Raw genomic sequence first — 27,516 nt, forward strand, 5'->3', positions numbered from 1 at the left:
CTTCAGCTCAGAGATCCCCAGGACTAGCCCTGGTGGCACTGGCACTTTGAGGTACTCAAACTTGGGAGGACCTGGGGGTGCCAGCGAGTCCAGAGGGCCCCAAGATCCTCCCCAACCCCCTCGGGACTTCCCCTCCCTTCCCGCAGGGTGCCAAGACGGCCCCTTTAAAGACATTCCTGAGGGCGTGGCCTTGTTGACGTCAGCGCGGGGCATGAATGAACAGGAGCCGGTTCTCACTCAACTTCCATTAAGCAGTCGGGGCAGGAGGGGCAGAAGTTGCAAGCAGGCAGCGGGCGGGAGCCGGACACCGAGGCCAGCGCGCGGGCGTGCGGGACCCGGGCTGAGAGGATCAGGCCGAGAGCGAGCAGCGCGGCATGGAGTGTCTGGCGCCCCGCGCCTGTCTCGCCCTGCTGTGGGGCTGCCTGCTGGCCGCCGCTACCGCGGCGCAGGGCAAGGAAGGTGAGTGTGTGCGCGGCGGCCGCCCGGCCCGACCCAACCCAACCCAACCCCGGCGGCCAGACCGCTGACTCCCGCTTCCCCCGGACCCCAGCGAGGGTTGACGCGCAACTCTGGAAACTGAGCTGGCGCCTTCCAGTCCCTGCGTGCTGGGGTCTGGAGCGCTCGGCGGCCGCAATCAGGACGAATCTGGGACACCCCCATCCGGGGTTCTAGGGGCGCCGGGACTAAGGGTTTGCGGCCCGGGCGCGCGGGGCTCGAAGGCCTCCGTGAAGGGGACGCGGGGCCCGCCACGCGGTTGCGGCCCGGGCGGCAGCTTCAGGAACGCGTCCCGGCGGGGGCGCGGGGGTCCCTTGGAAAATGGGCTGCCTGGGGGGCCTTTCCGCGGGCTCAGCCTCTTGGTGACCTGAATTCACTAAGCCGCTTGCCCCGATTTTGTGGAGAAGGCGTTTCTGTGGAGGCCCCTCATTTTGGAGAGGGGTCTGTTCGGCCGGCGGGGAGCTCTCTGAGGAAGCCCCAGCACCCTGAGATTTTCTCCACGTCCCCTTCTGCCTCCAGTCCTGGAGGAGAGCATGCGGGGAGTTTCGGGCCAGTCTGCCCACGCACAGTCTTCCCTCTTTCCCACTTCGCACTCCCAGGTTCGGGGGGCAGGTTCGGGGCCCCGAGTGCGGACAGGAAGTCCCAAACTCAAGCGTTCTGAGCAAGGGTTGACTCAGACGAGGAAATGCGGCAGGTGGGGGCGCGGCCTCCCAAGGTGTGGAGCCGTCACCCCGGGGCCACCAGGGAGTCCGGGCACCCAGGGGTGAGGGACTGAATCACCCACCCCCGCCCCAGCACTCCTGGTGCCGCGCTGGGTGAGGGGCGGTGGACTTTGCCCTGGGCGGGGCGGGTGGTGGATGGGGGTGTTGCCCCTTAGCTAGGGCCACAGAGGATGGGGGCTCTCCTGCCCTTGACCCAAGACCTTCCTGTCCACCTGGCCGAGGCCGGCTTCAGTTTCCGAGAGAACAAGTTTTGCCCACCCGCCTGGGCAGAGGGAGGTTTCCGCAGGCTCCGCCAGAGGGAAGTGCGGAGGAAACCCTGGCCTGGTGAGAAGTTTCCTTGAGCCTTTTTCCGCCCCCCAAACCGGGGTTGGAGGTTTTGCTGTTCCAAGCTGGGAGGCCAGAACTGGAATTCTTGGTGGAGGTGGGGGTGGCATCCTGTCCCCTTCCCTGGATCAGTCAGGGTTCCTGGTACAAACTTGCAGGAGGAGTGGGTAGCTGAGATTTCTGTGACCCTCAATACCCACCCTACTCCAGCAGCATTTGGTCCTTCCTCTTCCTGGGGGGATTGTGGTTGGAGACAAGGGGAGAGAGGCTGGATTCACTACAGGCCTTTCCTGAAGGCTGCCTACGGGGGAGTAGGGGGATTAAGCAGGGTGATGCTACTGGGTGATAATTGTGCTCCAGCCTTGTCCTTGTGCTCCTCTGTCCAGCCCTCCCCAGCCTTGATGACTGGTGCCCCACCTCCCCATGTGATGGAGGAAAAGGACAGGCAAACATATTTGCTGAGGCTCCAAGGGCCCTTGTGAAGGACTCCCTAGGAGGTGTGCCAATGGCGGGGATGGGGGCAAGTGATAGTCCAGCTGCTGGTGCGTTGTGCTCCCAGGGATTCCTAGATGTGGCTGATCTCCCTGGTTATGGGTTGTGGGTGCAGAGAGGACACATGCGCCTTCGTCTACCTTTCACCTAGGCCACTGCTCACTTCCCTTCTCTTTTCTTGCTGCTTCCCTGTGAGTGGAGGAGCCAGGCTGCATTTGGAGACCCAGATGGAGCCTATTAAGTTCTCAACAGCCACTGAATCCGTCCTCCTTTTACAAATAGGGAAACTGAGGAAGGCCCAAGCCGTCGCCTGGCAGGGCCCTCTGCACAGAGAGGATTAGGTCTGAGCATCTGACTTCTTGGGCTGCCAGAGCCCAGGGCCCCTGCGCCATGGTTTCATGGTGGGTTTTCTTGAGAAGTGAGAATTGCTGTGCAGGGGTGCAGGGGTGCAGGGGTTGCTGACTTGAGGTGCAGCTGGGAGGTGGGCTGGAGAGTGCCCAGAGGCCTTGGAAGTCACTGGCTTCTTGATTCTGTAAAAGCCCAATGTGCCCTCTGTTCCTTTCCCTTTTTGCTTCATCCTTCCTCCCCACAGAGTCCTCTGCCTCCCTGTTTCTTTACGAGTTAGCTGGTCTTGGTTAAAGAGGGATGGGGGGAGCAGGGAGGCGACACTAGGGGAGTGGGTGGTAGTACTGGATTTGAGTTAAAAGCCCTAAAGCAATATGGACCCAGATGGATGACATTTATAATGGAACTTCAGGCTGAGAGGGAGGTTTTCCTGGGGTGGGGTGAGGGACAGGGGGCTCCTGGATGAGCCCTGCTTAGCTCAGGCCCGTCAGTGAAGCTTTTGGGGTCAACTGAGAGGCTCTTGGGGCCCTGCCCCTTCCAGGGAAGCAGGAGCCTCAGCCCCTGGAAGCGCTCAGGGAGAGGCTGCACCCGAGCGGCGTCAGGGTGGAGGGCCTGGGCAAGGCGCCTGTTCCTGGTGATCGGTTCTAGGGAATTTCCCCGGGAGGGGGCTCCTTCCTCTGTGAAGGCATCTTTTCTTCTCAGATGAGCCCTGTGATAATTCTAGAGCCAGGCCTGGGGCTTGAAGGGGAGTGAGCCCTGGCAGCGGTGGTGGGCGTCCCTCCGTGCCAGGTTAACCCTTCAGAGCCTGGGAGCCATGAGCCCCCTCCCTCAGGGGCAGCTGCCTACCCCTCTAGGGAAGGAGGCTGTGCAGGCCCCCTGTGAGGAGCTTTCACCTTTGTCCTCCTACTTATCCAGCAGGAGCCAGGAACCCCCAGATTCCTTCCTGTGTAGCCGGAACATTCCATTTGCTAGTGGGGTTAGTGAGTTTTCCAAGCCTGAGCCCTGGGCATGTCCGAACAAATCCCTGCCCCTACCCACCCCCCCGCCACCCTCCCCCTCCCCCTCAGCCTTGGGGCTGGTGCCACATCGGATTTCCTCTCCCTGTCTGGGCTGTGGGACCCTTCCTAGAGAGATTTGGCCCCGGTCAGCAGCAGTCAGGTGGCAGGGCTTCACACGCCCAGGCCCTGGGGCCATCAGGAAAGGATTTCTCAGACTCCTCTCAGGCTCCTCTCCCCCTCCCTCTCCATCTCTTTAAATCAGGCCCACCTCTGCTCCTTGCCAGCCCAAGGTTCCACCCTTAGAGTCTCCCAGGTACTGGCCTTGATGAATGCTCCTTCAATAGGCCATATTCCTCAAGCTCCAGGGTCCAAAGGATGTAAGCACTTGGTCCCTTCCTCCCTCCACTTTAGGGCTTTACTCTGAATCTGGGGACCTTATATAGAGTCCATGCCTCAGTTTCCCCAATCTCCTTACCTTCTAGGGAGGGTGGCTTCTATTGGCAGCTACCTGGACCTTACTTGGAAATGGAGGAGGGGCTGGACCAGGGGTCTTGGGTCTTGGGTCCTGGCTGCAGCTGCTGAGCCTGGCAGAGCCAGGGGTGGACTGATGGGAGGTGCCCAAGGACAGGCCTGGATGTAGGGAAGCCCCTGGCAGTGTATCCTTCCCTCAGGTTCCAGGTGCTTCTTGGGGGCAGCATGGTCCTGGTTCTTATGGGCCTGGAAGTCCCCTATTAGGGTTTCCATCCTGGGTGCCCCAGGCACCCCTGGCAGGCATCCCTGGCAGGGCAGTGGCCAGGGTGTGAGGGACAGAGGCAGCGGGAGCAACCTTCCCAGGGAGGGGACCTCGCCAGCTGTGTGTATCTTTGGGTCCCTCCTAGAGGCCCCTGGGGGTTCAGGGCTTTATCCCGCCTGTTCTGTGGCTTTTGTGGTGAGAAGATCAGTTTCCAGACACCCCCCACCGGTCCCCCTCCCCTCCCTGGAGCTGTTCCCACCTGTTAACAGCTCTCTCCTCTTGGAGTGCCATGAGACACGTGTATATACGTGTGCTGCATATGTGTGAGCCACGTGGCCTGGGTGGGGTTGAGGGTGTTTTGTGCTGTGTGGGGGGGATGTGGCAGGAGCGGCCAAGAGTACCCTCAAAGCCCACATGCGTGTGAACTGCTGCGGAGGGGCCTTGTGTCAGGAGGCAGATGGGGCAGCCTGGTGTCACTTAATAGCCCCACACGCCCCTGCTCTCTGCCCAGCTGCTGTTCCCCTGCTGGGCTGAGCTCTGTCCTGCTCTGCCCAGCTGGGGGCTGCTGAGGGGGGCGGCATGGCTGGAGTCATGGCCTGGGAGACAGGAAGCCTTGTCCTCACTGAACCAGCTCTGTGGTTTTGACTACATCCCATCCCTTCCCTGGGCCTCTGTTTCCCTATTTGTGGAGGGCCAGGTCTCTTGCATAGGGTGACCCTGTGTGTTGTGGTCTCTCTCTGAGGCTGAGGAAGGCCTCTTGGGATTCCTGGGGGCCTCTCGCCTTTTCCACTATAGCCTGACCCCTGAAGATGCCCTCAAGCTCACCCGGCCCCCTCTGTCATCTCTTCCAGTTGTACTGTTGGACTTTGCTGCGGCTAAAGGGGAACTCGGCTGGCTCACACACCCATACGGCAAAGGGGTAAGTCTTCAGGCTCGGGTCGGGGTGTGGGAATGGGGAAACTGGGGCCCAGGAGGATGGGGCCTGGCCTAGATCGCACAGCTCAGCCAGGGTTCAAACTCAGGATCCTGCTTCTCACACCAGCTGGGCAGGATGGGGTTGGAAGGTGGGGAAGGCACCTGAGTGGTAGAAAGAGCTGGGGAGACAGCTGGGGGCCTGAGCAGAGTCGGACCCTCGCTGCCCCAGAGGGCTGATGGTCAGAGGGACCCCCTGTGGCTCCCTCCACTCCCCTCTGGGGAGGGAAGCAGTTAAAGGCTCCCCCTGTCTTCGAGGTCCCAGCCCAGGAGGTGAGGGGTTGAGTCAGAGGCAGGGAACAGTGGTTCCCAGGTCCCCACAGCCCCAGGAAACCCGATCAAGTTCTTCCCACTGGGCCCTCTCCCGGCCCCTCCAGCTGCTACTTCCCTTTCCTGCTCAGGGTAGAGTTTGTTTTGCCTCCTTCCCACCCGGGTTCATTCCCTCCCCTCTGCCCTGCCTGGCTGTGACCTGGACTGGTGGGCAAGGCACTAGGATCCTCTTCCTGTCTTTCCGTGTGACCACTGTGTGGTCTTGGCGAAGATACTACTGCTCTCTGAGCCTCAGTTTCCGCCTTTGTATAAGGGGCCCTTGTTGAGTTTGTTCTGGGGCCTGAGCTGGGGAGAGCAGTGTCTCCAGAGGGCTACTTGGGACAGTTTCTATTGCTGGCCAGATCCATGAAAGTCAGGCGCCTGTCCCTGGTCCCCTTAGCTCTTAGGAGGCCTGGAGTGTAGCTCTAGTGGATTTCTAGGATCCTAGAACATTCAGCTGGGAGAGAACACAGATCATCTAATCCAACCCAGTCATTATACAGAGTGGGAAACTGAGGCCCAAGGGCATCTGAGGCCTTGGCCAATGTCACAATGCAGCCCAGGCCTTTTTTTTTTTTTCCTTTGTCCTGTCTACTTTTCATTCATTTAACAAATACATTCCTGAGTACCTATTCCATTTCACATAGGCCCTGGGGATACAGAAATGTATTAGATGCCATCTCTGCCCTAAGGAGCTCAGAATCTAGTGTGGGAGCCAGGTGTAGATGTCACCACATAGGTGCTATCATAGTGGAGACTCTGGGAGCCAGAAGGAGGCATTTACCCCAACCTTACTTAGCCCAACCTGGGAAGTCTTCCTGGAGAAGGCTGAGCTATAGTCTGAGGAGGGATAAACACATGTTGAAAAAGCCAAAATGTAAGTGATGGGGGCTCATCCATTGTTTCTGTCTTAAGCCCTTCCCCTGCCACTCACACATGTCTATACATACACATGTACAGTGAATAACAGTAATGATGATGATGATGATACCAGCTGCCTGGTATGACTGTCACCCACTCCAGACAAAGTGCTCAGTTATTTGTCCTCACGGCAATGCTGTGAGGTAGCTCTTGCCCCCATTGTACAGTGGGGACTTGGAGGCTCAGAGAGATTAAATCTGCCTGAAGTCACGTGGAACCCCCAGCTTCCACCCTCAGCTCACTGTCTCATATAGGGGTTCAACAGCCCAACTCTGGGGTCTGAGACACCAGGAGGTCAGATCCCAGCTCAGCCACTTGTAGTGTTTGAGGGCAACTTGAAGCACATCCCTGGGCCTCAGTTTCCCTCCCTGCAGAATGAGAATAAGCAGGAACCACAGAGTATCTTCCTGGTGCCCAGCTCTGCTGCCTGGGCAATGCCCCAGGGCCTCAGTTCCCGCGCGCCTGCCCACACTAACCTGTTGGCCCCCGCGCAGTGGGACCTCATGCAGAACATCATGGATGACATGCCCATCTACATGTACTCTGTGTGCAACGTGGTGGCTGGCGACCAGGACAACTGGCTCCGCACCAACTGGGTATATCGTGGTGAGGCCGAGCGCATCTTCATCGAGCTCAAGTTTACCGTGCGTGACTGCAACAGCTTCCCCGGTGGTGCCAGCTCCTGCAAGGAAACCTTCAACCTCTACTACGCTGAGTCGGACGTGGACTATGGCACCAACTTCCAGAAGCGCCAGTTCACCAAGATCGACACCATCGCGCCCGACGAGATCACGGTCAGCAGCGACTTTGAAGCGCGACACGTGAAGCTGAACGTGGAGGAACGCTCCGTGGGGCCGCTCAGCCGCAAGGGCTTCTACCTGGCCTTCCAGGACATTGGTGCCTGCGTGGCGCTGCTCTCTGTCCGTGTCTACTACAAGAAGTGTCCCGAGCTGCTGCAGGGCCTGGCCCACTTCCCCGAGACCATCGCAGGCTCTGATGCACCCTCCCTGGCCACCGTTGCTGGCACCTGCGTGGACCACGCTGTGGTGCCACCTGGGGGTGAAGAGCCCCGCATGCACTGTGCGGTAGATGGCGAGTGGCTGGTGCCCATCGGTCAGTGCCTGTGTCAGGCGGGCTACGAGAAGGTGGAAGATGCCTGCCAGGGTGAGTGATGATGCTGGGGTGGCAGGGAAAGGGGGTGCTGGGGTGGAGGCTGTGTTCCCAAGTTCTAGTCTCGGCTCTGGAAAGTGGCAACCTTGGTAAGATTGTCCCAGCTCTGAGATGCTGTGATTCTGTTAGGTGAAATCTCAGGGGCTTCTTGGACTTATGACTGGATTCACTTATTCACTGAAAATGAGTAAACTGGGAAACAGTATAGCACGGAAGCCCTATGCTAGCTAGCCCTATGTTCTACCACTAACCTACAGCCTCTTTCTAGGACAAGAATACCTGGCTTCCAATCCCAGCTCTGCATTTAGCTGTGATTTTAAGCTAATTCCTTAACCTCTCTGTGCCCAGGTTTTCTCATCTGTAAAACAGAGATGAACACAGTGCCTATCTCATAGGGTTGTTATGATAATCTAATGACTTAATACTCATAAAGTGCTTAAGTCAGTGTCTGACACATAAGTGCTTTTAAAATTTGATTGTTATTTTTGATTCATCCCACAAGTATATCTTGAGTATCTATTATATACGAGCACTGTGGGCACACACTACAGTTCTAGGAGCTATTTCCATCTCTGTTAACTCACTGTGTGACTTTAGGCAAGTCACCTAACCTCTCTGGGTCTCAGGCTTCTCTTTTGTACATGGAAGTAAGTGAACTGGACCCAGGATTCTCATCACCTGGCTGTACCTGACATTAGCCTGGGTAGTTTTTGAAAAATGCCTGCATTGAGGGAAGAGGTGCAGGGGATGTCAGGGTCTGCCCTCCCTGCCTGACCCTCCCCGGGGCCATACACTCAGATCCCCCCACTGGGGCTTCTACTGATGACAAGTTGAGCCCAGAGAGGGGGCAATTAAAGCAGGCTGTCTCTGGGAACAGGGCCTGGACATTAGTGAGCTCACATTGGGAGGCTGTGGCTTGGCACGGCTGGGGCCTGTGACAGCGGAAATCTCTAGAGCAACGTGGGTTTTTTTCAATGGGTGACTTTTTCTGGAAAAGGCTGTGGGGCAGGGCATTTGTGGAATGTAGGCCAACCTTTGGAAGGCCAGCTCATCCCCTCTCTCTGGGAGCTTCTTTGCTGAGATAAGCAGGGTGTTGAGAAATTGGGGGTATAGGCCCTGTAGCTACACACACCCACTGAGTGACCTTTGGTAAATCTCTCTTCACCTCTGGCTTCTTGTTAGTAAAACGACAAGTTCAATTATACTAGCAGACTGAATACTTGGTTTTTAGCCATGGATCCTGCAACCCATGAAAAGTTTTCAGATGTTGGAGGAGCCTGAAACCCTTTCTGATGGTCTCTACTTGCCTCATAAAATAAATCCTCAGAACCTTGCTTAACACAGCCTGCACACCCCTGAATGAGAAGTTCTCTAAGAGCCTTTCTGTACCTGTGGTATAGTCTCTGCTCTGGCCCTTCCCACCACCCTGTTGTCTTCCCAGCTCCCCTCTGCTCCTCAGGCGGCCCCTGCTTTAGGTGACCTCAAGTGCACACTCCCAGTTTCAGACAATGACTGTGGGGTGGGGGGGGGCCAAGGCAGCCCAGTGGGTCGAGCAGACTCCTCCCACATGACATCCTCACACAAGAATGCGGGGGTGGGGGGTGAGGGGCAGCTGAAAACTTTCCACAGGCTGGTGATTCAGGCTCTACAGAGATAAGTGGACAGTTGGGGTTGGGGGGTGTCTGTCCGGGAAGGGGGGCAGGCTTCCCTCCCCGGAGGTGGGGGGGTCAGGACCTAGCAGGCTTTGTTTGTGAAGAGTTGAGCCTCCCCAGGTTGGGAGGACTGGTTTCCAGGAGCGGAATTTTTGACCTCTCAACTGTCAGCCACCTATTCCCTGGTTTTCCCTCCTTGGGAGGCCTCTAGAAAATTCCCTTCAGTCTGGTTTAGGGACCCTCTGCGCGGCTGAGAACCCCCAGCCTGGCTATTCTTTATCCCTCCAGACCTTTCCCAGGAGCCCCTGACCATGATGCCAGTGGGATAATAGTAACTCCATAATAGCAGAGAAGTGCTTTTGCAGGGCAGGCACAAGCCAAGCAAGTGCTTTATCTGGATGTTCCTGCTAAATCTGCACCACCTGAGAACAGGGACTGTTATCAGTCTCATTCAACAGACAGGAAACCGAGGCTCAGAGAGGTGAAGAGACTTGCCTGGAGTCACACAGCTAAGATGTAGTTGCATCAGGACTGAATTCAGGCGATGCAACAGCATCCAGGCTGGAGGATGGGTCAGGAAATAGGGCGGGAAATGACCAGTTCCTTTGGAATCCCTGACTCAGCTCCTGGCCCTGGGACAGGTTCTCAGGACAGCCCCAGGATGACAGGTCCTGGTGCAGGAGGTGAGGTGGTTGGGGGGCTGTTACAGAGCACGTTATGGGAGAAAGGGAGGGAGATTCAGGGCCTGCCCCCTGTCTGGCCCTCCACAGAGACGTGGACCCTGATGGGGTCCCACTGGGGCTTTCATTCATGACAAACCAAACCTAGGGAGCGGGTGTGAGCATGCCAGGGTCACCCAGCACCAGGTCCAGGTTATTCCCAGTGTTCATTTCTCCTCAGGGTTCTTTCCCCAGGAAGCTCCAGCTCAGGAAAGAGTTAAATGGACAAAGGAAGGGAGGAACCTCCCAGGTGCTGTGTGGACAGGTGGGCACACTGCCCAGAGAGCTCTCTTGAACTATGTCAGGAATGAGCCAGCTTCCCTCCAACCACCCCTCCCCCGCCCTCCCCCAGCCCTGTCAGGGGACAGCGGAGTCACTCAGGCTGACCATCATCTCCCCTGGGGCGGCTTTGTCTCCCTGTTTGTCTCCGCTTACTGTGCTGGCATCGGCAGCTAAGCTGGCGGGGCCCTGGCTGGCGCCTCAGCCATGGGGACTGCCGGCCAGGTGAGCAGGTGGCCAGCGCTTTGGCCAGAGGCTCAGCCCAGCAGCTGGGAGGCCAGAGCTGGAGGGGGAGGCTGTGAGGGTCAGGAATTCCTTCCTTGGAGGCTCCTGATCCCTCAAGGGGCCCAACCCCTCTCTGCCCCAGTTTCTCTATCCCCCAGCTCATGGACACTTCATCCCAAGTTGAGTCTTTCCCAAGTGAGGTTTCCTTCAGTCTTCACAAATAGCCCAGAGAGGAAGAGAACTTTATCCCCATTTTACAGATGAAGAAACTGAGGCCCAGAGAGAGGAAACAGTGACCACAAGAGCTGGGGCATGGCATGGGGAGGGCAGTACACTGTCTCTAAGTGCCTCTGGCATTTATCTTTCTACTCAGAAGCTGTGTGATCTTGGTGAGTCCCCTCTGGGCCTCATTCTCCCCACCTGTAAAAAGGGTGCTTTTGAAACTTGCTGCTGACTTAGCAATGAGTCTACCTCCTGTGACTTTCTGCTGTGGCTCCATCTGAGAACCTGGATTACTCCAGCAAGCTGTAGACTGGGTGACCTCATCATGTGTGGCAAGGAGTGGGGCCCTAGTGCTGGCATCCTGAATGGCCCAGGCCCAGGGTCCATAGCTGAAGAGGAAGCATCCCCTGGGCAGAGGATGGCTCCGGTTGAGGTGGTCCTTAGGCAGGGTGGCCCTGAGCCGTGGCAGGGGCTGTTGGCAGGAGCCCTACTTTGTCAGGGCAGGGCTGATCCATGGGATGGGGGCTCTGTGAGCTGTGACTCTTGGGCTTGTCCCTTCCCTGGGGAGTGCCACCGGCCTTATTTCTTTGGAGTTTCCTTTGGCCCGAATGTGTGGGTGGGATAGGTGGCAGCCCCCACCTCTGTGCCCTGCCCGCCCTGCCCTCAGCTCACAATGGGGCAAATTCAGGTGCTGGCAGCTCCATGGGAGGCCCCTCCCTCCCTCATGGAGGTAAGCGTGTCCCCATAACGGAAGGAAGGAGGCAGGGAAAGCAAACAGAAGATAAAAGGCCGGTGGAGGGCAGGAGGCTGGGGGTGGGGAGCCCAAGTTATTCTGCTTATCACAGCTTGGGTCAAAGAATGTGCCTGAAGATTATTCCCCAGGGTGTGTGGGAAAAGGGCAAGGTGCTAGCAGCACTCGGGCCACTGGGACTCCTGCTTCTGTGGGGACGACAGCGCCTGCTGCAGACGGAGAAGCCACCAGGGTCTGGAGTTAGCAGTTCCCCTCATTTGCAGGGTCAGTAACTTACGGGGTTGCAGTTTGCTGCCTGTCCAGGCATGAGACAAAGTCCAGGCTCTGCATACTGGGGCTAAGGTGGTGCACGTGGTCGCCAGCTGGGCACTGCTTGGGGAGGTGACTGGCCGCAGGTGAATTGCCACCTCAACCTCCTGACCCTATGACCTCGCCACCACCAGCCTTGGGAGGTGGTTGGGCCTGGAGGGAGGGCCTCTGCCAGAGGCTGGATTTGCGTCACGCCAGAGGGTGTCTGTCCCTGTGTCACCCCATGCTGCCACCTGAGGGGCGGGCATCAGGAACTGGAAAAACGGGGTGTAGCCACTGTGCCCCAGTTCTCCTGCTCAGAGTGGCCTGGGCCTGCCAGGAGGCCAGGGCCAGAGAAGTTCTCCACAGGTACAGGTATGCCAGAGTCAGGCTCTGGTGCCAGGCAGGTGGTGTTCCTGGCACACCACCCCTGCAGGGTCTCCCTGGGCACTGAAGCACCGCTCATTTCTTTTCTTTTCTTTTCTTTTTTTTTTGTTCTTATTTTTTATTGAAGTTTAGTCGATTTACAGTGTTAATTTCAGGTGTAAGCAAAGCAATTCAGTTATACATAATACATATATATTTTCAGATTCTTTTCCATTACAGAAACGCCATTCATTTCTGTGGCCCTAGAGCGCGTGTTTAATGTGCACGTTGTCGGGTTTGTCTTTGCTCACACATTCATTCATCATCCAGTCAACAAACATTAGCCAGATACCTCTGCTTGACAGACTGCTGGGCCACGGGACAGGTGAATGCGACTCCATTCCAGCTCCCCAGGAGCTGCCAGTCTCAGAGGATCCTAGTATGTGCAGAAACCATTTTAAATGGAGCACAAAAGCCAGGCTGTGAATACCTCTGGAGCAGAAACGGTGTTTATTCACCTCACCACCGTATCCCAGCACCCAGGATTGTGCCAGACGCTTAGGAAGTGCTCAGCTTCTATTTGGTAAACATAAGATTGAGTAACAGGTGCCCTAGTGGTCAGAAGGGGGCCAGAAATTGGGCAGTTTGGGAGGGCTGTGTAGAGGAGCTCAAGCTGGGTACTGAAGGGTGCATAGGAGTTTGCTGGTTGGTGAAGACAGTGGGTATTTTGTGTATGTTTGAATATGTGTGACTACCCAGTGAGTGACCTCTGTTCCCACTTCCCTGCCCAGAGTGCCAGGAAATCCAATCAGGCAAAGGCAGGAAGACACAAGGGTCTGCTGGTGTCAGACACATGAACTCTGGGCCCCCTGAGCAAGGGCACATTCTGGCGGGACCCTGGGAAGGCCCCTTGTAGTTCTTTGGTTAGAGGAGGGGGCAGTACATTCCCATCAGGCAAGCACATGCCCTGTTGATGCTGCCTCTCCACTGTATTATCTGGCACATCCGCAGCGGAAATCTCTCCAAATTCCCTCTTTCCTGCCGGCAGCAGGCGGGCCACCCCCAGGCTCTGGGACCAAAGAATGGAACCCGACTCTTCCCCCACTTCCTCCTCTTGGCATAGGGCTGGGGGGCTGGGGAGCAACCACGTGGTGGGGAGTGAGGGCACTGGGGGGCGGTTTGCAGGTGGCTGAAGCCTTCGACAGAAACAAGCCTGAGTTATAGGGGCTTGTGTTCCGCTTCGGCCTGAGAACCTGAGCCAGGAAGGTGTGATTTTGATTCTAGGGGCCCCTGACACCCTAACTCTGCTAGGCCTGGGCCACTGGGAACCAGGACTTACCCAGAGTGTAAGCCCCTGGGGCGGGCAAGTCAGGGCATTTGGGAGAATTGAGATCCCAGGATAAACATGGCCCAGCTTTCTGAAGTATCCTTTTTACTTGAAGATTTGGGGGAGGAGAGAGCTATTTTTGTATTGTAACAGATAAGTTATGAGGAGGAATTCAAAATACACATGGATTTCTTAAATACAGTAGGAGACTTGAAAGATCTTTGGGGACTGAAGGAGGCCACGTTGACTGTCCCAGGTTGAATTCCACTCTTTTCTCCCCTAGGACATAATTGTGCCCAGTTTGAGAAGACCTATGTTAAGAGGTGCCATGCATACACCTCCCCCAGCTGCTCTGAAATTAGTCTTGGGATTTTCTGGTTTTGAAGCGGATCAGGCCTCCTCTCCTCCCTCTTCGGGCTTGTTTCAGAGCGTTAATTTTTCTTTGCTCCAAACTGAGATGTTTATGGGAAAGGAGAGGGGTTTGAGGTCAGACATCCAGGTTTAGGCTTTGACTTTTGCGTCTTAGGAGCTTGTTGACCTTGGCCAAGTTGTTTTGCCTCTCTGAGCATCAGTCTCCTCACCTCCAAAGTGGAATGAATGATAACAGTGCCCAGTATAGGAGACTTATTGTGAGGACTAAATGAATGTCAAGTGCTTGGCCCAGGAGCTGCACACAGCAGCTGCTTAATCAGTGGTCGCTGTTTGTCACTGGGGCTCCAGGCTCTGCACAGAGCAGAATGTCAGGTCCCAGGCCTCCTCTGTCCTGTACAAGTCCCCTGCCCTACGGCATGTGCCCGAATGCTTTCAGGGCCTGTGCTGATGCTCTTACGTGGCAGGACGGGGTGGGGGGATGGTGAGAGAGGCTGCTGGGATGGCCCCTGGGGCCCCTCTGCAAGCAGAATCATTAACAAGAAGTCACTCTTCAGGACCTTAGGAACTGGGTGTTCTTTGAGTCCTGTCCCCTGACTCCCAGTCTTCGGTCCCACCTCTGCTTGCATGGGGAGCTAGACAAGGAGGGAAGTTGTCCAAAATTTTTTCCTGACAGTTTAGATCTGACTGGGACATTGTTCTCTACATCAAACCTTCAGTGGCTTTCATTGCCCCCAGAATAAACTGAAGCCCCTGCTCCCTGACCTGGCGTTAAAGGCCTTTCTCAGTCTGGTCCCTGGAGACCGTTCAGCCCTTAGTGCCTGCTGCTCCCCAGATCTGGTCCCACAAAGCCACTTATACTTCCTGTGTTAGTCTTGCTCTTTCTCACCCTTAACTCCTTCCAATATTTCTGCCCTGCTGAACTCCTACTCAGTCTCTAAGCCCCAGCTGAAATATCCCTCTGACTCGACAGACCTCTGGCCAAGGTTGTCTCCACCCTCTGCCCTTCGCCCACCCCTTTATGGTGGACATTGTCATGTGCTCCTGCTCCCTAAGGTTAGGGGCTTTGTCTCATCTCAAGGTCTGTGCCCAGCACAGGGCATGACATTGAGGTTGGAGGTGTCTCAGGGCCCTCTCCATGGAGTAAGCTGAGGAGGGGGTGATAATTGTAGGGTTGAGGAAGAGGTCCCTAGGGTGCCCCCCACCCTGCCCTGATCACTTTAGCAGCTGCCCAAGGCCTGCACTGTGTCTGGGTAGCTTCCTGCCTATGGGGCCAGGAAAGGCCTGGGGCCCACGGCAGGATAGGGTGGTGGGAGGAAGAAGCCTCTGGAGTCAGGTGTCTGAGCCCCTAACTAGCCTGGCCAGGACAGGACCTGCCACCGGGGGAGGAAGAGCTGCTTCCTGGCTGTCCTTGTGAGTGGCGGAAATGACTCGGTCCTGGGAGCAGATCCAGAGAAAATGCTGGGGGCCTGGCCTTTCCTGCTTCCTGGTCAGTCAGCCCCGGAACAGGATGGTGGGGAGGTCCCAGGGTTGGGGGGAGCACCTGTAGAGGTGACATCTTGATATGGCTGGCTGATCTGCTGGGGAGTGATAATAGTCAGTCAACAAACACAAATGGTGAAGAAGACCCAGCACTGCCCTGGGCAGCTTGCAGTCCAGGGGGGGGACCTGCCAGGATGGTCTGCACAGATTAAAGGAGATAAGGCAGGCCCGCAGAATGCTCTGTCTGGTGCTGATCCAGCTTCGAGACAGGATGCTTAGGAAGTTGAGAGGGGAACTATGGGCCTTGAATGCCAGGCTCAGGGACGTGGCGCTTCTTGCAAGAGCCAGTGGTGAGGGATGCAAATGTTTGGAGGATGCAGGCGAGGCACTTCCTGGGTGCCCAGCCTGAGCTAGGTGCTTACCACGCATTTTCTTATCACAAGACATTTTACCCATGAGAAAACACGCTCAAAGAGGTTTAGCGACTTTCCTGGGGACCCATGGCAAGGGAATGGAAAAGTCACTTGGGGTGGCAACAGGCTGAACTGATGTCTGTGCCTGTCCCTGCCAGCCTGCTCGCCAGGATTCTTCAAGTTCAAAGCCTCGGAGAGCCCCTGTCTGGAATGCCCTGCACACACCCTGCCGTCCTCCGAGGGGGCCACTGCCTGCGAGTGTGAGGAAGGCTACTTCCGGGCCCCCCAGGACCTGTTGTCACTGCCCTGCACTCGTGAGTCTTGCAGTGGGTCAGGGGGGATGACTGAGGTGGGTGAGGTCATGAGGACCATGAGGACACTGACGTGTCCATGGCCACCTGGATCCGAGCTCTGCCCTCTGTGCAGGTCCCCCCTCCGCCCCGCACTACCTCACGGCAGTGGGCATGGGCGCCAAAGTGGAGCTGCGCTGGACGCCCCCCCAGGACAACGGAGGCCGAGATGACATCACCTACAGCATCACCTGCGAACAGTGCTGGCCTGAGTCAGGCGAGTGCGGGCCCTGCGAGGCCAGCGTGCGCTACTCCGAGCCACCCTACGGGCTGACCCGCACCAGCGTGACGGTCAGTGACCTGGAGCCGCACATGAACTACACCTTTGCTGTAGAGGCCCGCAATGGTGTGTCAGGTCTGGTGACCAGCCGCAGCTTTCGCACTGCTAGCGTCAGCATCAATCAGACAGGTGAGGGCCTGGGGGGTGGCAGATATGCCCTTGGGGCCTGGCCTGGGTGGGGTTCAACAGGATGGCCACTCAGGGGTTGGCTGTGTTCAGAGAGGCAACAGCATGTGGTTAAAGGCACGGTGCCTGGAGTCACTTCTGAGCTCTGTGACTGTGGGCAGGTTACTTAACCTCTCTAAGCCTCAGTTTCCTCACCTGTAAAATGGGGGTTATAGGGGCTATTGAGAAGATTTAATAAGTTCTTATATATAAGGCTCTTAGAATAATGCCTTGTCCATAGAGAGGTTATAGCAAGGATCAGCTGTTGTTTTACTTTTATTATTTATGTACTCATAAATACAAGGTACCCCTGATGTGCCAGCCTGTGATGGGTCCTGGCCTGGGGCTTTGTACTCTGGAGCTGAAAGTTGAGAATCCCAGATTGGGATCTAAAGAGCCTGGGCTGTAGGTGGGACTGGGTGCACCCCCCCTACCCCCTTGCCCTTGGGTGACTTCTCACACCCCTCCCTCCCACCGCCCTGCCCAGAGCCCCCCAAGGTGAAGCTGGAGGGCCGAAGCACCACATCGCTGAGCATCTCCTGGAGCATCCCTCTGCCACAGCAGAGCCGCGTGTGGAAATATGAGGTCACCTACCGCAAGAAGGTAACTCACAAAGAATCAGGACTGTCCCTGCTGGGCTTTGAGCAGAGGACCAGCTGGTCACATAGATGCTCACTGTACAACACAGCCACCTGAAGAAGCTCTATTCTACAGATGAGGAAACTGAGGTCTGGGGTCTTTCTGAGAGTCGCCTCTCCCAGGCCAGCCTGGCAGACATGTAGGGGAGAGAAGACACAGTGTTCTGGAATCCTCGGAAGAGACAGTTGGGGGTAGGGGAAAGAGCCAGGTCTTGGGGATAAAACCTGGGTTTGAGTCCTGGGTCATGCATTTGCTGGCTATGACCTTGAGCAAGTCACTTCACTTCTCTGAGCCTCAGTTTCCTCCTCTGTGAGAGGAGCCTCGGGTTTGCTAACATAGTAGCCAGCTTGCTAAGCTGGGAGTAGTCTCTGATGGGCTGAGATGATGCCCCTGCCCTGACCTCATGGTCTGCCCCTCCACCCGCTAAACACCCACAGGGGGACTCTAACAGCTACAACGTGCGCCGCACTGAAGGCTTCTCCGTGACCCTGGATGACCTGGTGCCAGACACTATCTACCTGGTCCAGGTGCAGGCGCTGACACAGGAGGGCCAGGGTGCTGGCAGCAAGGTGCACGAGTTCCAGACACTGTGTGAGTTGGGGACTGAGGTGTGGGCCGGGCCAGGGTCCTGAAACAGTTGGGACATCTTGAGCAGAGGAAATGGATCAAAGAATTTAGAAGTGCCCTAGCTTGAGCCTAGAACAATCATGAGTGGGAGGGGGCAGAATTGAGGGCTGGGGGAGGCGACCAGGGCCAAGCATTCAGGGCAGTGTTGAGAGAAGGAAAGATGTGGGCTCTGGCATTGGCAGGCTCAGTTCAAATCCTGCACCATGGAGAGAGTCCCACGCACCTGAGTACCCACTGTGTTCCCTGTGGAAGGCCTCTCGTTTGCCATCTATGAAATGGGAATCAAATTCTCAGGAACCATCACTAGTAAAGGCACCCAGCACGTGTCTTGGATGCCTAAAGTGGGCCTTGGGTACCACTGGGGGTGTTACCATGATTTGAAGTGTGGGGGGCTCCCTTGTCACCGGCTGGTCTCCCCCAACAGCCACGGAAGGTTCTGGCAACATGGCGGTGATTGGTGGTGTGGCTGTTGGTGTTGTCTTGCTTCTGGTGCTGGCAGGAATCGGCTTCTTCATCCACCGCAGGTTTGTCAGAGCCCATGCCCGGGCTCCCCAAGGACTTCGGTGGGACACGGAGGGACGGGAACCTCAGTTTCCTGTCTGGAGGATGGGACCGATAGGAGTCTAACCCCTCCTCGCCTGGGGGTATGAAGATGCAGTGAGCTGTAAAGTGCTCAGCGCGGCGCCTGGCATGCGTGGCAGCTCGGGGTGTGGTGGTCATTATGACGGTGTGTCCACACTTCCCCTGGACACGCAGGCAGGAAGCTCTGGAGAGCGCTAATGAGGAAAGCCCTCATTACAGCCATTTAAGGGGCCATTACGGGGCGTAGATCCCAAGGAGTGAGCCCGGCTTGCTCATTTCCTCTCCCCTCCGGCCTTCCCCACACCCTCTGCCCAACTGAGCGGAGTGCTGAGCACGCCAGACCCCCCCCCCCACCCGAGGACCAGAGGAGGGTCAGGAGGCTCCCCGGCCGGTCACTGACCTCCCTGTGTGTTTGGCTCCCCACGGGGTCTCTCAGGAGGAAGAGTCTGCGGACCCGCCAGTCCTCCGAGGACGTCTACTTCTCCAAGTCAGGTGAGACGCAGCCCCTCCATGGCCAGCCGCTCTCCCCACCACCTCCCTAGCCCTGGGCGGAGGTGGGGGCAGGCAGGGCACTTCCTTGGGCAGCTCAGAGGGCTGAGCCAGAAGCTCCTTGCCCCACAGGCTGGTCCAAGTCTCCTGAGGTCTCTGGTCTGTTGCTGCCTCCTCCTCCTCCCCCTCCTCCTTTTCCTCTAGGGCACCTCCTCATAGGGGCCCCTCCCCGGGCTGTCTGTGATCCCACCCCTCCTTCCCCTTCCAGAACAACTGAAGCCCCTGAAGACGTATGTGGACCCGCACACATACGAGGACCCCAACCAGGCTGTGCTCAAGTTCACCACCGAGATCCATCCATCCTGTGTCACACGGCAGAAGGTGATCGGAGCAGGTGAGGTTGGCGCACCTGCCGAGCGGCCTGGTACGGGTTGGGAGCGTGCGATGCCTGGGCTGACTGGGGTGCTTCTCCCACCTCGCCTGCCTGCAGGAGAGTTTGGGGAGGTGTACAAAGGGACACTGAAGGCGTCAGGGAAGAAGGAGGTACCTGTGGCCATCAAGACACTGAAAGCCGGCTACACAGAGAAGCAGCGGGTGGATTTCCTAAGCGAGGCCAGCATCATGGGCCAGTTCAGCCACCATAACATCATCCGCCTGGAGGGTGTCGTCTCCAAATGTGAGGCTTGGCTCCACAGTGGTGGTGGGCTGGGTGGGAGATCCTCAGGGCCCTGACCCACATGAGGGATGGGGAGGGCCTGCACACTCGGGCCACCAAACAGGGCCTCTGCTCATAGCTGTGTCCACCACCCAGACCCACAGCTGTGCCCATGCCCCCTCCCCACCTGTGCCAGCTCCCTACACCTGTGCTTACCCCTGCAGACAAGCCTATGATGATCATCACCGAGTACATGGAGAACGGTGCCCTGGACAAGTTCCTTCGGGTAAGGACGTGGGCGGGATGGGCCAGGATCCACGGCCGGTGCTCGGGGCCCTGGCGGGCACACGGCTGGCTGGTGGCTGAAGTCTTGTGCTCTTGGCAGGAGAAGGATGGCGAGTTCAGCGTGCTGCAGCTGGTGGGCATGCTGCGGGGCATCGCGGCCGGCATGAAGTACCTGGCCAACATGAACTATGTCCACCGTGACCTGGCTGCTCGCAACATCCTCGTCAACAGCAATCTGGTCTGCAAGGTGTCTGACTTCGGCCTTTCCCGCGTGCTGGAGGACGACCCCGAAGCCACCTACACCACCAGTGTAAGTGCTGCGGCGGCTGTCATCTGGGGATAGGGGCCTCGAGATGAAGCGGCCTTCGCCGTGCTCCAGGGTCCTCTGCCCTGCGCACCTCCAGGGAGCATGGAGCAGAGGCCCTGACTGAGATCGTCCTGGGGATGGCCGAGGGGACAGTAGTAACTGGCTTGGTCCCTGCAGGGCGGCAAGATCCCCATCCGCTGGACGGCCCCAGAGGCCATTTCCTACCGCAAGTTCACCTCTGCCAGCGACGTGTGGAGCTATGGCATCGTCATGTGGGAGGTGATGACCTACGGCGAGCGCCCCTACTGGGAGCTGTCAAACCATGAGGTAGGCCCCTCGCCCTGCCCCGCCCTGTCCGGACCTGAACTTAAACCGTTTTCTCATTCCAGAACCCCAGGGGCTGGGCAGAAGAGTTCGGGGGGCTAATCCTTATCTGGTACAGCCCTTCATGGTTCATTCAGTGAATGTTTATTGAGGGCCTACTGCATGTCAGGGCTTGTGCTGGGCTCCAGACCCAGTCCTGTTTGCACTCAGTAGAAAGACAAGGAAACAAGTTTTGGGGTCAGGGTGGGAGCGTGTGTGTGTGTGTGTGTGTATGCATATGTGTGTATATGTGTGTGTGTGTGTGTATTTGTGCCTGTGTGTATGTGTGTGTGTGTATTTGTGCCTTTGTGTGTGTATGCACACAACCGCCTGGTGCCTCATGCAGCTTGGAAGCCTGGAAGGCTTCCCAGAGGAGGTCATATCTCAGCTGAGACTAAAGCACAGGAAGGCAGCAGCCAGGCGAAGACACAGGGGGAGGAATGCTCTGGCTGAAGGGAGCAGCGGGTATCGATGTCCAGAGGCTGCAGGGAGGCTGGCTGCTGCCTGGGGTGCTCTGTGAGGGAGCAGGATCAGGAGACCTTTCCTCCATGGAGCTCTGGAGACAGCCTCTTAGCACTTGTCCTTTGTATGACAGTTGTGTGTTGGGCTCTCCCCTTCCCTCCTCTGTCCACCACTATGTATGGGAGTTCGGGGGCTGTGAAGGCACCCCTGAGCATGCTGCACCACCCCCACTCCAGGTGATGAAGGCCATCAATGACGGCTTCCGGCTCCCCACGCCCATGGACTGCCCCTCCGCCATCTACCAGCTCATGATGCAGTGCTGGCAGCAGGAGCGCACACGCCGCCCCAAGTTCGCTGACATTGTCAGCATCCTGGACAAGCTCATCCGAGCCCCCGACTCCCTCAAGACCCTGGCCGACTTTGACCCTCGGTGAGTTCCATACCCTCTGTGCATGAAGGCCCCCAGTTTTACTCCTGAGCCACTTCAGGGTCATGGTCAGCCAGGGGCAGCGGGCAAGGGGCGCAGAAGTTGTGCATGGGCTTAGACTGGATGGGGGAGGCCCAGGTGATACTCAGAGAAGCACCCAGCGTACGTGGTAAATGTGCCGGCACAGCGCTCAGCACTTGACATGTTTTAACTCACTGAAACAACTTAGGAGATGGGTCCTGTAATTATCCCCCTTTTGTAGATGAGGAAACTGAGACATGGGGCGAGGAGGTGTCTTCTGTGCTGGCAAAGGCCAGACTGAGACCGCCTCTAGAAACCTGAGTCTCTCTCTTAAGATTTGTTTTGTGTTTGTGTTACGGGTGGCGGTATTGTCAGTAGGAGCAGGGGGCATCGCAGCTATAAACACTGACTGCTCCCGATACTGTTTCCTGGAACCCTGCCCGACTTGGCTTCCCTGTTGCCCGGATAAGGACACTGAGGCTCGGGGCAGCTGGGTGAATTGCTGGGTTGGGGGCAGCAGGCTCGGGGTCCACGACAGGCTGGGTTCTGCCGCCCCTCACCTGTAGGTGGGTGTGTCCTGTTGCAGGGTGTCCATCCGGCTACCCAGCACCAGCGGCTCAGAGGGGGTGCCCTTCCGCACGGTGTCCGAGTGGCTGGAGTCCATCAAGATGCAGCAGTACACAGAGCACTTCCTGGCGGCCGGCTACACCGCCATCGAGAAGGTGGTGCAGATGACCAACGAGTGAGTCTGCACTCTGGCCCCACCAGTGCCTGCCCTCTCCCGCCTCCCGCCTCCCCAGGCTGCCTCTGGCACCAGCACCCATCTGCTCTTCTCTGTACCGTCCCAACACTCCCCTCTTTCCTCTTTCTCTCTCTTTCTCTTTGGGGAGAGAGGCAGAACCAGGCTGGCAGCCAGCAATTCTGGGCACTTACTCTTGGCTTCCTCCTCTTCCTACATCTTTTTTCCAGACTGAGAAAATAATAGTAATTGTATCATAACAGTAGCATTTATCAAGGGCTGACTAGGTGCCAGCTCCGTGCTCGAGCACTTTGAATCTGTCCTCGTGATAACCTGGCAGGTGGTCCCACTGGACAGGTGAGAAACCAGTGCAGGGAAGTATAATACAGCCCGGGGGCCTATGGCCATTAGGGGCAGAGTAGGATTCCAGCCCTGGTCAATCAGGGTCTGGAGCTCAGGGACCATGTCAGTCATTAGTGGAGAAACTGAGGCTCAGAGAGATTACGTGGCTGACTCCAGGTCACACAGTTTGTAGCAGAGAGAAGAAAGGCTTCGCTTCACAGCCACCACCTGGCTGAATAACCTAGTTGTCTTGTGAATAGACGCTATTGTTACTTTCACATTTAACAAGTAGAGAAACTGAGGCTAAGAGGTGACATAGCTTGCCCGAGGTCACCCAGCCAGCTAGGGGCAGCATTCTCCTCTAGGACGCTGAGAAGAAATGGCAGAGCCCTTGGACTTCCCTGGCTGATGATGGGCCAACCCATCCCAGGCCTCTCTTCCCGTGTGGTTGACTCTCAGTGACCCCTGGCCTGGCCCTGGGTTCTGCCTTTTGTCAGGCTACCCCGTGGGAGCTCTTCCCTCCTCCCAGCTCCTGCAACAGGGACCCTTCCCAGCACGGCCTTGGCACGGACACCTCCTCCCACCCCAGGAGGGAGAAGACATTATCCTCTTAGCCTTTTGTGCCTCTAAAAATAGTGTTAGTTCCCAACAGCTCAGTTTGTGTAAAGTCCAAGGTCATAGTGGGAATGAGACTTGGGGCCAAGAGGTTTTGGGAATCACATGGAAGGGACGACCCAGGCGTCCCCTGGTTCTGGGTCACAGTTCTGGGATTTGGGCCTGTGTATAAACACTCTCCAGGGCTTCTGAAAACTGCTCAACTGTGCTTCTGACCTGCTGGTCGAGGCCTCTCAGATCAGGCCACCGCCTATCCCAGGGGACGGCTGGGGATGAAAGTCAGGCAGGGACAGAGCTGACCAGAGGGAGGCATGGAGCTGCGGAGAGAGAGGATGAGTCCCAGGATCTCTTTTGTTGCCAGACAGCTGCAGGGTCCCACGCTTGAGCTCTGCAGTCACACGGGGGTTCAGGTCCCACATCTGCCACTTCCTATCAGGTGATTTTGGTCAAACTGGGTCCCATCTTTGAGCCTTGGTTTCTGTTCGCCCCTGTGGGGATTGCATGGGTGCAATGTAGATGGTAGGCCTGGTATGCAGTAGGGGCTTAGTCCATGTCGCTCTCCCCTTTCCCTCCACTCCCTTTCTTTCCACCCCCAGACCATGTGCAAATACCGGGTTCCTGAGCCCCCTCCTTTTCCCTGGGGAACCTGGAACCCTCTGCCCTTCCAGGAGCCCCCATTGAGGACAGCACAGCTTCCCTCCTGGGTGAGCAGAGCTGAGGGCACAGGGAAGTACTTACAGGAAACATGTGTTCTTAGAAGCTTCCCGAAATAGCCCGGGGTGCTCCTGGGCCAATTCCTTTCCCACGAGCAGGAGCAGGGACAGGGCTGTCCTGGATCGATGGAGTGTGTGTACGTACGTGTGTGTGTGTGTGTGTGTGTTTGAAAAGGTCTGGATAAAGGCAGGAAGTCATTCCACACTCCCTCCTCCTCCCACCAACTCCACTGGTGCTCAGATCTGGGGCCTGCATGACTCATACCGCTGCCTCCTTTATTTCAAATAATGGGGGATCTTAAAGTACTTTTCCCCCCTGAAGGCTGTATCTGCACATGCTGTGGGTCCCAGTGGGAGGCTCTAAGCTGCTCTCAGAATTCAGCCCTTTCCGGGTGGGATCTGGTTTCAGGCTTCAACATCCTATCCCCACCTTGGCCTCCCTGCTTCCTTTACCCCTTCCCAAGGGGCTGGCTTTTTGGTCCCCTGTAGGCCCACAGCAGCCACCTTTTCTCAGCTTGAACATTCACCATGAGAGCTGGGAGTCACTTGAGTTTCTAGCTAGACTAGTGGCTCTAAATGTTTTTCGAGGAGCTAATGTTGCATCCCAGCATAGGACCCAGTCCAGCGAAAGGCCTGTCTAGTGTCCAAGGCTGTGGCATACAGCATTCTGAGGGGGCGTGGGACCGCAGCTGACGGGATGTCTGCTGAGAAGGTGAATGATCCGGCCATCTCTCACTCCACTCTCCTTGGGCCAAGGGACAGCACACAATAGGTGCTTACCGAGGAGCTGTGGCGTTTGAATCTCCCAGGGCCAGGACTGGCATCACAAGTGCGAGGGGGAAAAGCGGCCTTGGTCATGTGTCGCCTCACCCCCTGTAATGGGAATTGATGGAAGTGTCTGCCCTGGATCCCCGAGGTGGACACCGAGGCTGGGGCAGGAATCAGCTTGGTCTGTGACCCTCGTCCTGTGTGCCTCTATTTGTGGTTAGGAAATGAGGCAGGGGAGGTTTGGGGGGCTTTGTGAGAGTAGGGCTGGGGTAGGTGGCTCAGAAGCATCTAATCAGAGCCTCCTATTTTACATACAAAGAAATTGAGGCCCAAAGAAAGGACAGGAGCCATCCAAGGCTCTGCTGGAGTCCAGAACTAGAATTCAGCCTCCTGCCTCCCAGCCCAGCCCTTTTGCCTCCTAGACAGGCCTCAGAAGCACCTTCAGTTCCCACCCTGTCAGACGGATGACACTAACCTGGGAGAGGGGCCCACGGCAGCCTGGGCAGTGGCTCAGTCTCCAGAAAAGCATTCATTCGTTCATTCATTCATTCAGCAGACACTTCTTGAGGGTCTACTGTCTACCAGCCCTATCCTGGACCCTGGGGCGGGGGTGAGCCCAGGGAACTGGACCTCAGCCTTTGCCCTCCTATAGCTCATAGCCTGCTAGTCCTTAAAGACCCATCAGGGTCTTTGCCACCTGATCAAATGCAGACTCCTTGCCCACCTTCAGAACTTCAGTGAGTCTGGAGTTGGGCCTAGGAACCTACCTTTTCAGTAAGTCCCTCCTTCCCTGGTGGTCCAAAGGCTTATCAGGAGCACATTGAAATAACTTGGGGGGCACATTGAGACCAACAGATATGGGGAAAACAGTGCTGCTTTCTCAACACCCTCAACTTTATAGCTTAGGAATGGCACTGCAGTGGTAGGTTAGTAAGTTCTCCCAGATGTCTGACTTCTGGCCTTCCTGATGCAGTGGGAGCAGCCAGCCCCATCCTGGAGGTCCCTGAGCCACCACCCCACACACCTGGGTCGGCCCTACCTTGTTCAGCACTTCTCTGAGGGCTCCCAGAGCCTGTGGGAAAGTCCTGTCTCCAGAGTTGCAAATAGGAGCTTGCACCATATAATTAGCTCTCTTTACAGCCAGGAGCTGGCCCATAAAAACCTGAGTGTTTTCATGGGTTTGGGCTGATGGGTGAGGATGGTGAAGGAGGGAGCTCCCAGAGTGAGCAGTAAAGGTCTGCTCCAGGGCTCCTGAGAGTGTAAGTGGTTTTATGAGGAGATGGAGGGACCTGAAGGCGGGGCAGGGGAGGGAGGGCTGTGGGTTTCTGGGCATATCTTTCTATTTGGTAACGATGACACTTCCCCCTCTGCCACCAGTTTCCGGGCTCTCCCACTCTCCAGTTAGGCACTGTTATCCCATTTTACAGGTGAGGAAATTGAGGTTCCTAAAGGGAAAACTCCTGCCTTGGGGTAACCTGGTCACCAGATGTGGTGACCTGTAAGCCCCTGGTCTGTAATGGGAGGGGCCTCTCAGCAAGGAGTTCCTGAGTCTTTCCTCAGTTATGAGAACTTGGAGGGAGTGGGGATGAAATAAGGCGATGGCTGTGAAGAAACCTTGGGCCGAGAGCTTTGAGCGATACCCCTAGAGGGTCCCTGGCCGATGTGCATCTGGTGATTGCATCAGTGCCACCTGGGGAGGAGCCTTAAACGGGGGAAACTTTAGGACAGACCCCTCCCCGGGGTTGGGGAGGAGAGACATTTGTTCACAGCTGGCTTGATTCCCAGCTCGTCCATCTCCCAGCTGTGTCACTGTGGGCAAATCACTTCACCCCTCTGAGCCTCAGCTTTCTAATCTGCAAAATGGGGGTGCAAAGAGCACCTACCTTGCAGATTTGATTAAAAAAAAAAGCTCGCATTCAATGCTTCTGTCATTTTTTCTAACTGTCGGTGCTGGCAGGCCTTCGGGATGCAGATCCTCCTGTCAGGCCTCTGCTTAACAAGCTCTGCCCTCCCAGATGCCCAAGGCCCCCTCCCCGCTCCTTCTCCCCCCCACTGCCACCTGCCTCCCCCAGAGCAGGCCCCTAACTCTCCCTCCCTCCCTCCCCACACAGCGACATCAAGAGAATCGGGGTGCGGCTGCCCGGCCACCAGAAACGCATCGCCTACAGCCTGCTGGGCCTCAAGGACCAGGTGAACATGGTGGGGATCCCCATCTGAGCCCCGACAGGCCTCACGCACCCACTCAGCCAAGAATACTTGAAGAAACAGAGTGGCCTCTGGCCCACTCCATGCTGGGCCACCAGGGAACTTATTTATTTCTAGTTCTTTACTGATGCCACCCTGAGACCTCTGTTGGGGGATCTTAGATGATACCTTGGCCTGAGCTGAGATGAGGCTCAGGGACCCCAGGCTGGGGGCGTGGCCTATGAACTCTTCACCTACGAAGGACAGACTTTGCGGACACCCCCACATGCTCAGCATCCCTCTAGCAGGAGCCTCGCCAAGGCTTTCGGACATACACACAGGACATGGCCAAACTAACCTCCCCTTCGCCGTCTGGGGAGGTGGGGCAGTCAGCCCACGGCCATAGGAACAGGGTACCTCGCAAGAAGAGAACAAACAGCGAACTCAGCTGGACAAGACCCACAGTGGTTCTCCCGTCCCTCCAGTGCCTTCAGCCCCCCAGGCCCCGTCCTCAGCCCCCACGGGCCAAACTCTTGCTTCTCCAGGGCCCTTGCAGGATGCTTGGTTGTGTTGAGGTTTTTTTAAATATATATTTTGTACTTTGTGGAGAGAATGTGTGTGTGGCAGGGGGCCTAGCCAGGGCCGGAGGTGGACGATGGCCTGTGTTAGACATTCCCAGGCTGGGGGCCAGCCCCTCGGGTCCCCTACCCCTTTAAAGAATATTCATTACTCTGTCAGTGTTAACGATTTTGTTTTGTTGTGTATTTTTTTTCGAACCTTAATTTATTATTATTTTTTTATATTTATTGTTAGGAAATGACTTATTTCTGCTCTGGAATAAAGTTGCAGATTGTTCAAACTGAGCTTGGTTTTAAGTCTTTGGAGGAACAGTGGGGTTGGAGAGGCCTTCTGGGTCAGAAGTGAGAGTG

At 56.7% G+C, this 27,516-nt stretch overlaps 1 protein-coding gene across 1 annotated transcript; it reads left to right on the forward strand.

Moving 5' to 3' along the window:
* The first annotated feature begins 227 nt into the window (after nt 1-227).
* Nucleotides 228-27,450, forward strand: EPHA2 (EPH receptor A2). The gene is made up of 17 exons (XM_072975320.1): nt 228-459; nt 4,961-5,028; nt 6,806-7,475; nt 15,733-15,888; nt 16,001-16,333; nt 16,857-16,972; nt 17,446-17,599; nt 18,060-18,159; nt 18,654-18,709; nt 18,975-19,100; nt 19,197-19,382; nt 19,586-19,647; nt 19,747-19,956; nt 20,131-20,280; nt 21,015-21,208; nt 21,813-21,968; nt 26,515-27,450. Exons 1-17 carry the CDS (start codon nt 375-377, stop codon nt 26,618-26,620), a joined length of 2,928 nt encoding a protein of 975 aa, XP_072831421.1. The 5' UTR covers nt 228-374; the 3' UTR covers nt 26,621-27,450.
* The last annotated feature ends 66 nt before the right edge of the window (nt 27,451-27,516 follow it).

The sequence above is a fragment of the Vicugna pacos genome, chromosome 13 (assembly GCF_048564905.1).
Source record: "Vicugna pacos chromosome 13, VicPac4, whole genome shotgun sequence".
In the NCBI taxonomy this organism is placed as follows: Eukaryota; Metazoa; Chordata; class Mammalia; order Artiodactyla; family Camelidae; genus Vicugna; species Vicugna pacos.

What these genes read in the sequence shown, in the direction of transcription:
- EPHA2 (XM_072975320.1), top strand. Translation starts at nt 375, where the DNA reads ATGGAGTGTCTGGCGCCCCGCGCCTGTCTCGCCCTGCTGTGGGGCTGC. An exon ending in GGTGGAAGATGCCTGCCAGG is followed by an intron (nt 7,476 to 15,732) that starts GTGAGTGATGAT and finishes TGTCCCTGCCAG; the next exon opens with CCTGCTCGCCAGGATTCTTC. An exon ending in GTTGTCACTGCCCTGCACTC is followed by an intron (nt 15,889 to 16,000) that starts GTGAGTCTTGCA and finishes CCCTCTGTGCAG; the next exon opens with GTCCCCCCTCCGCCCCGCAC.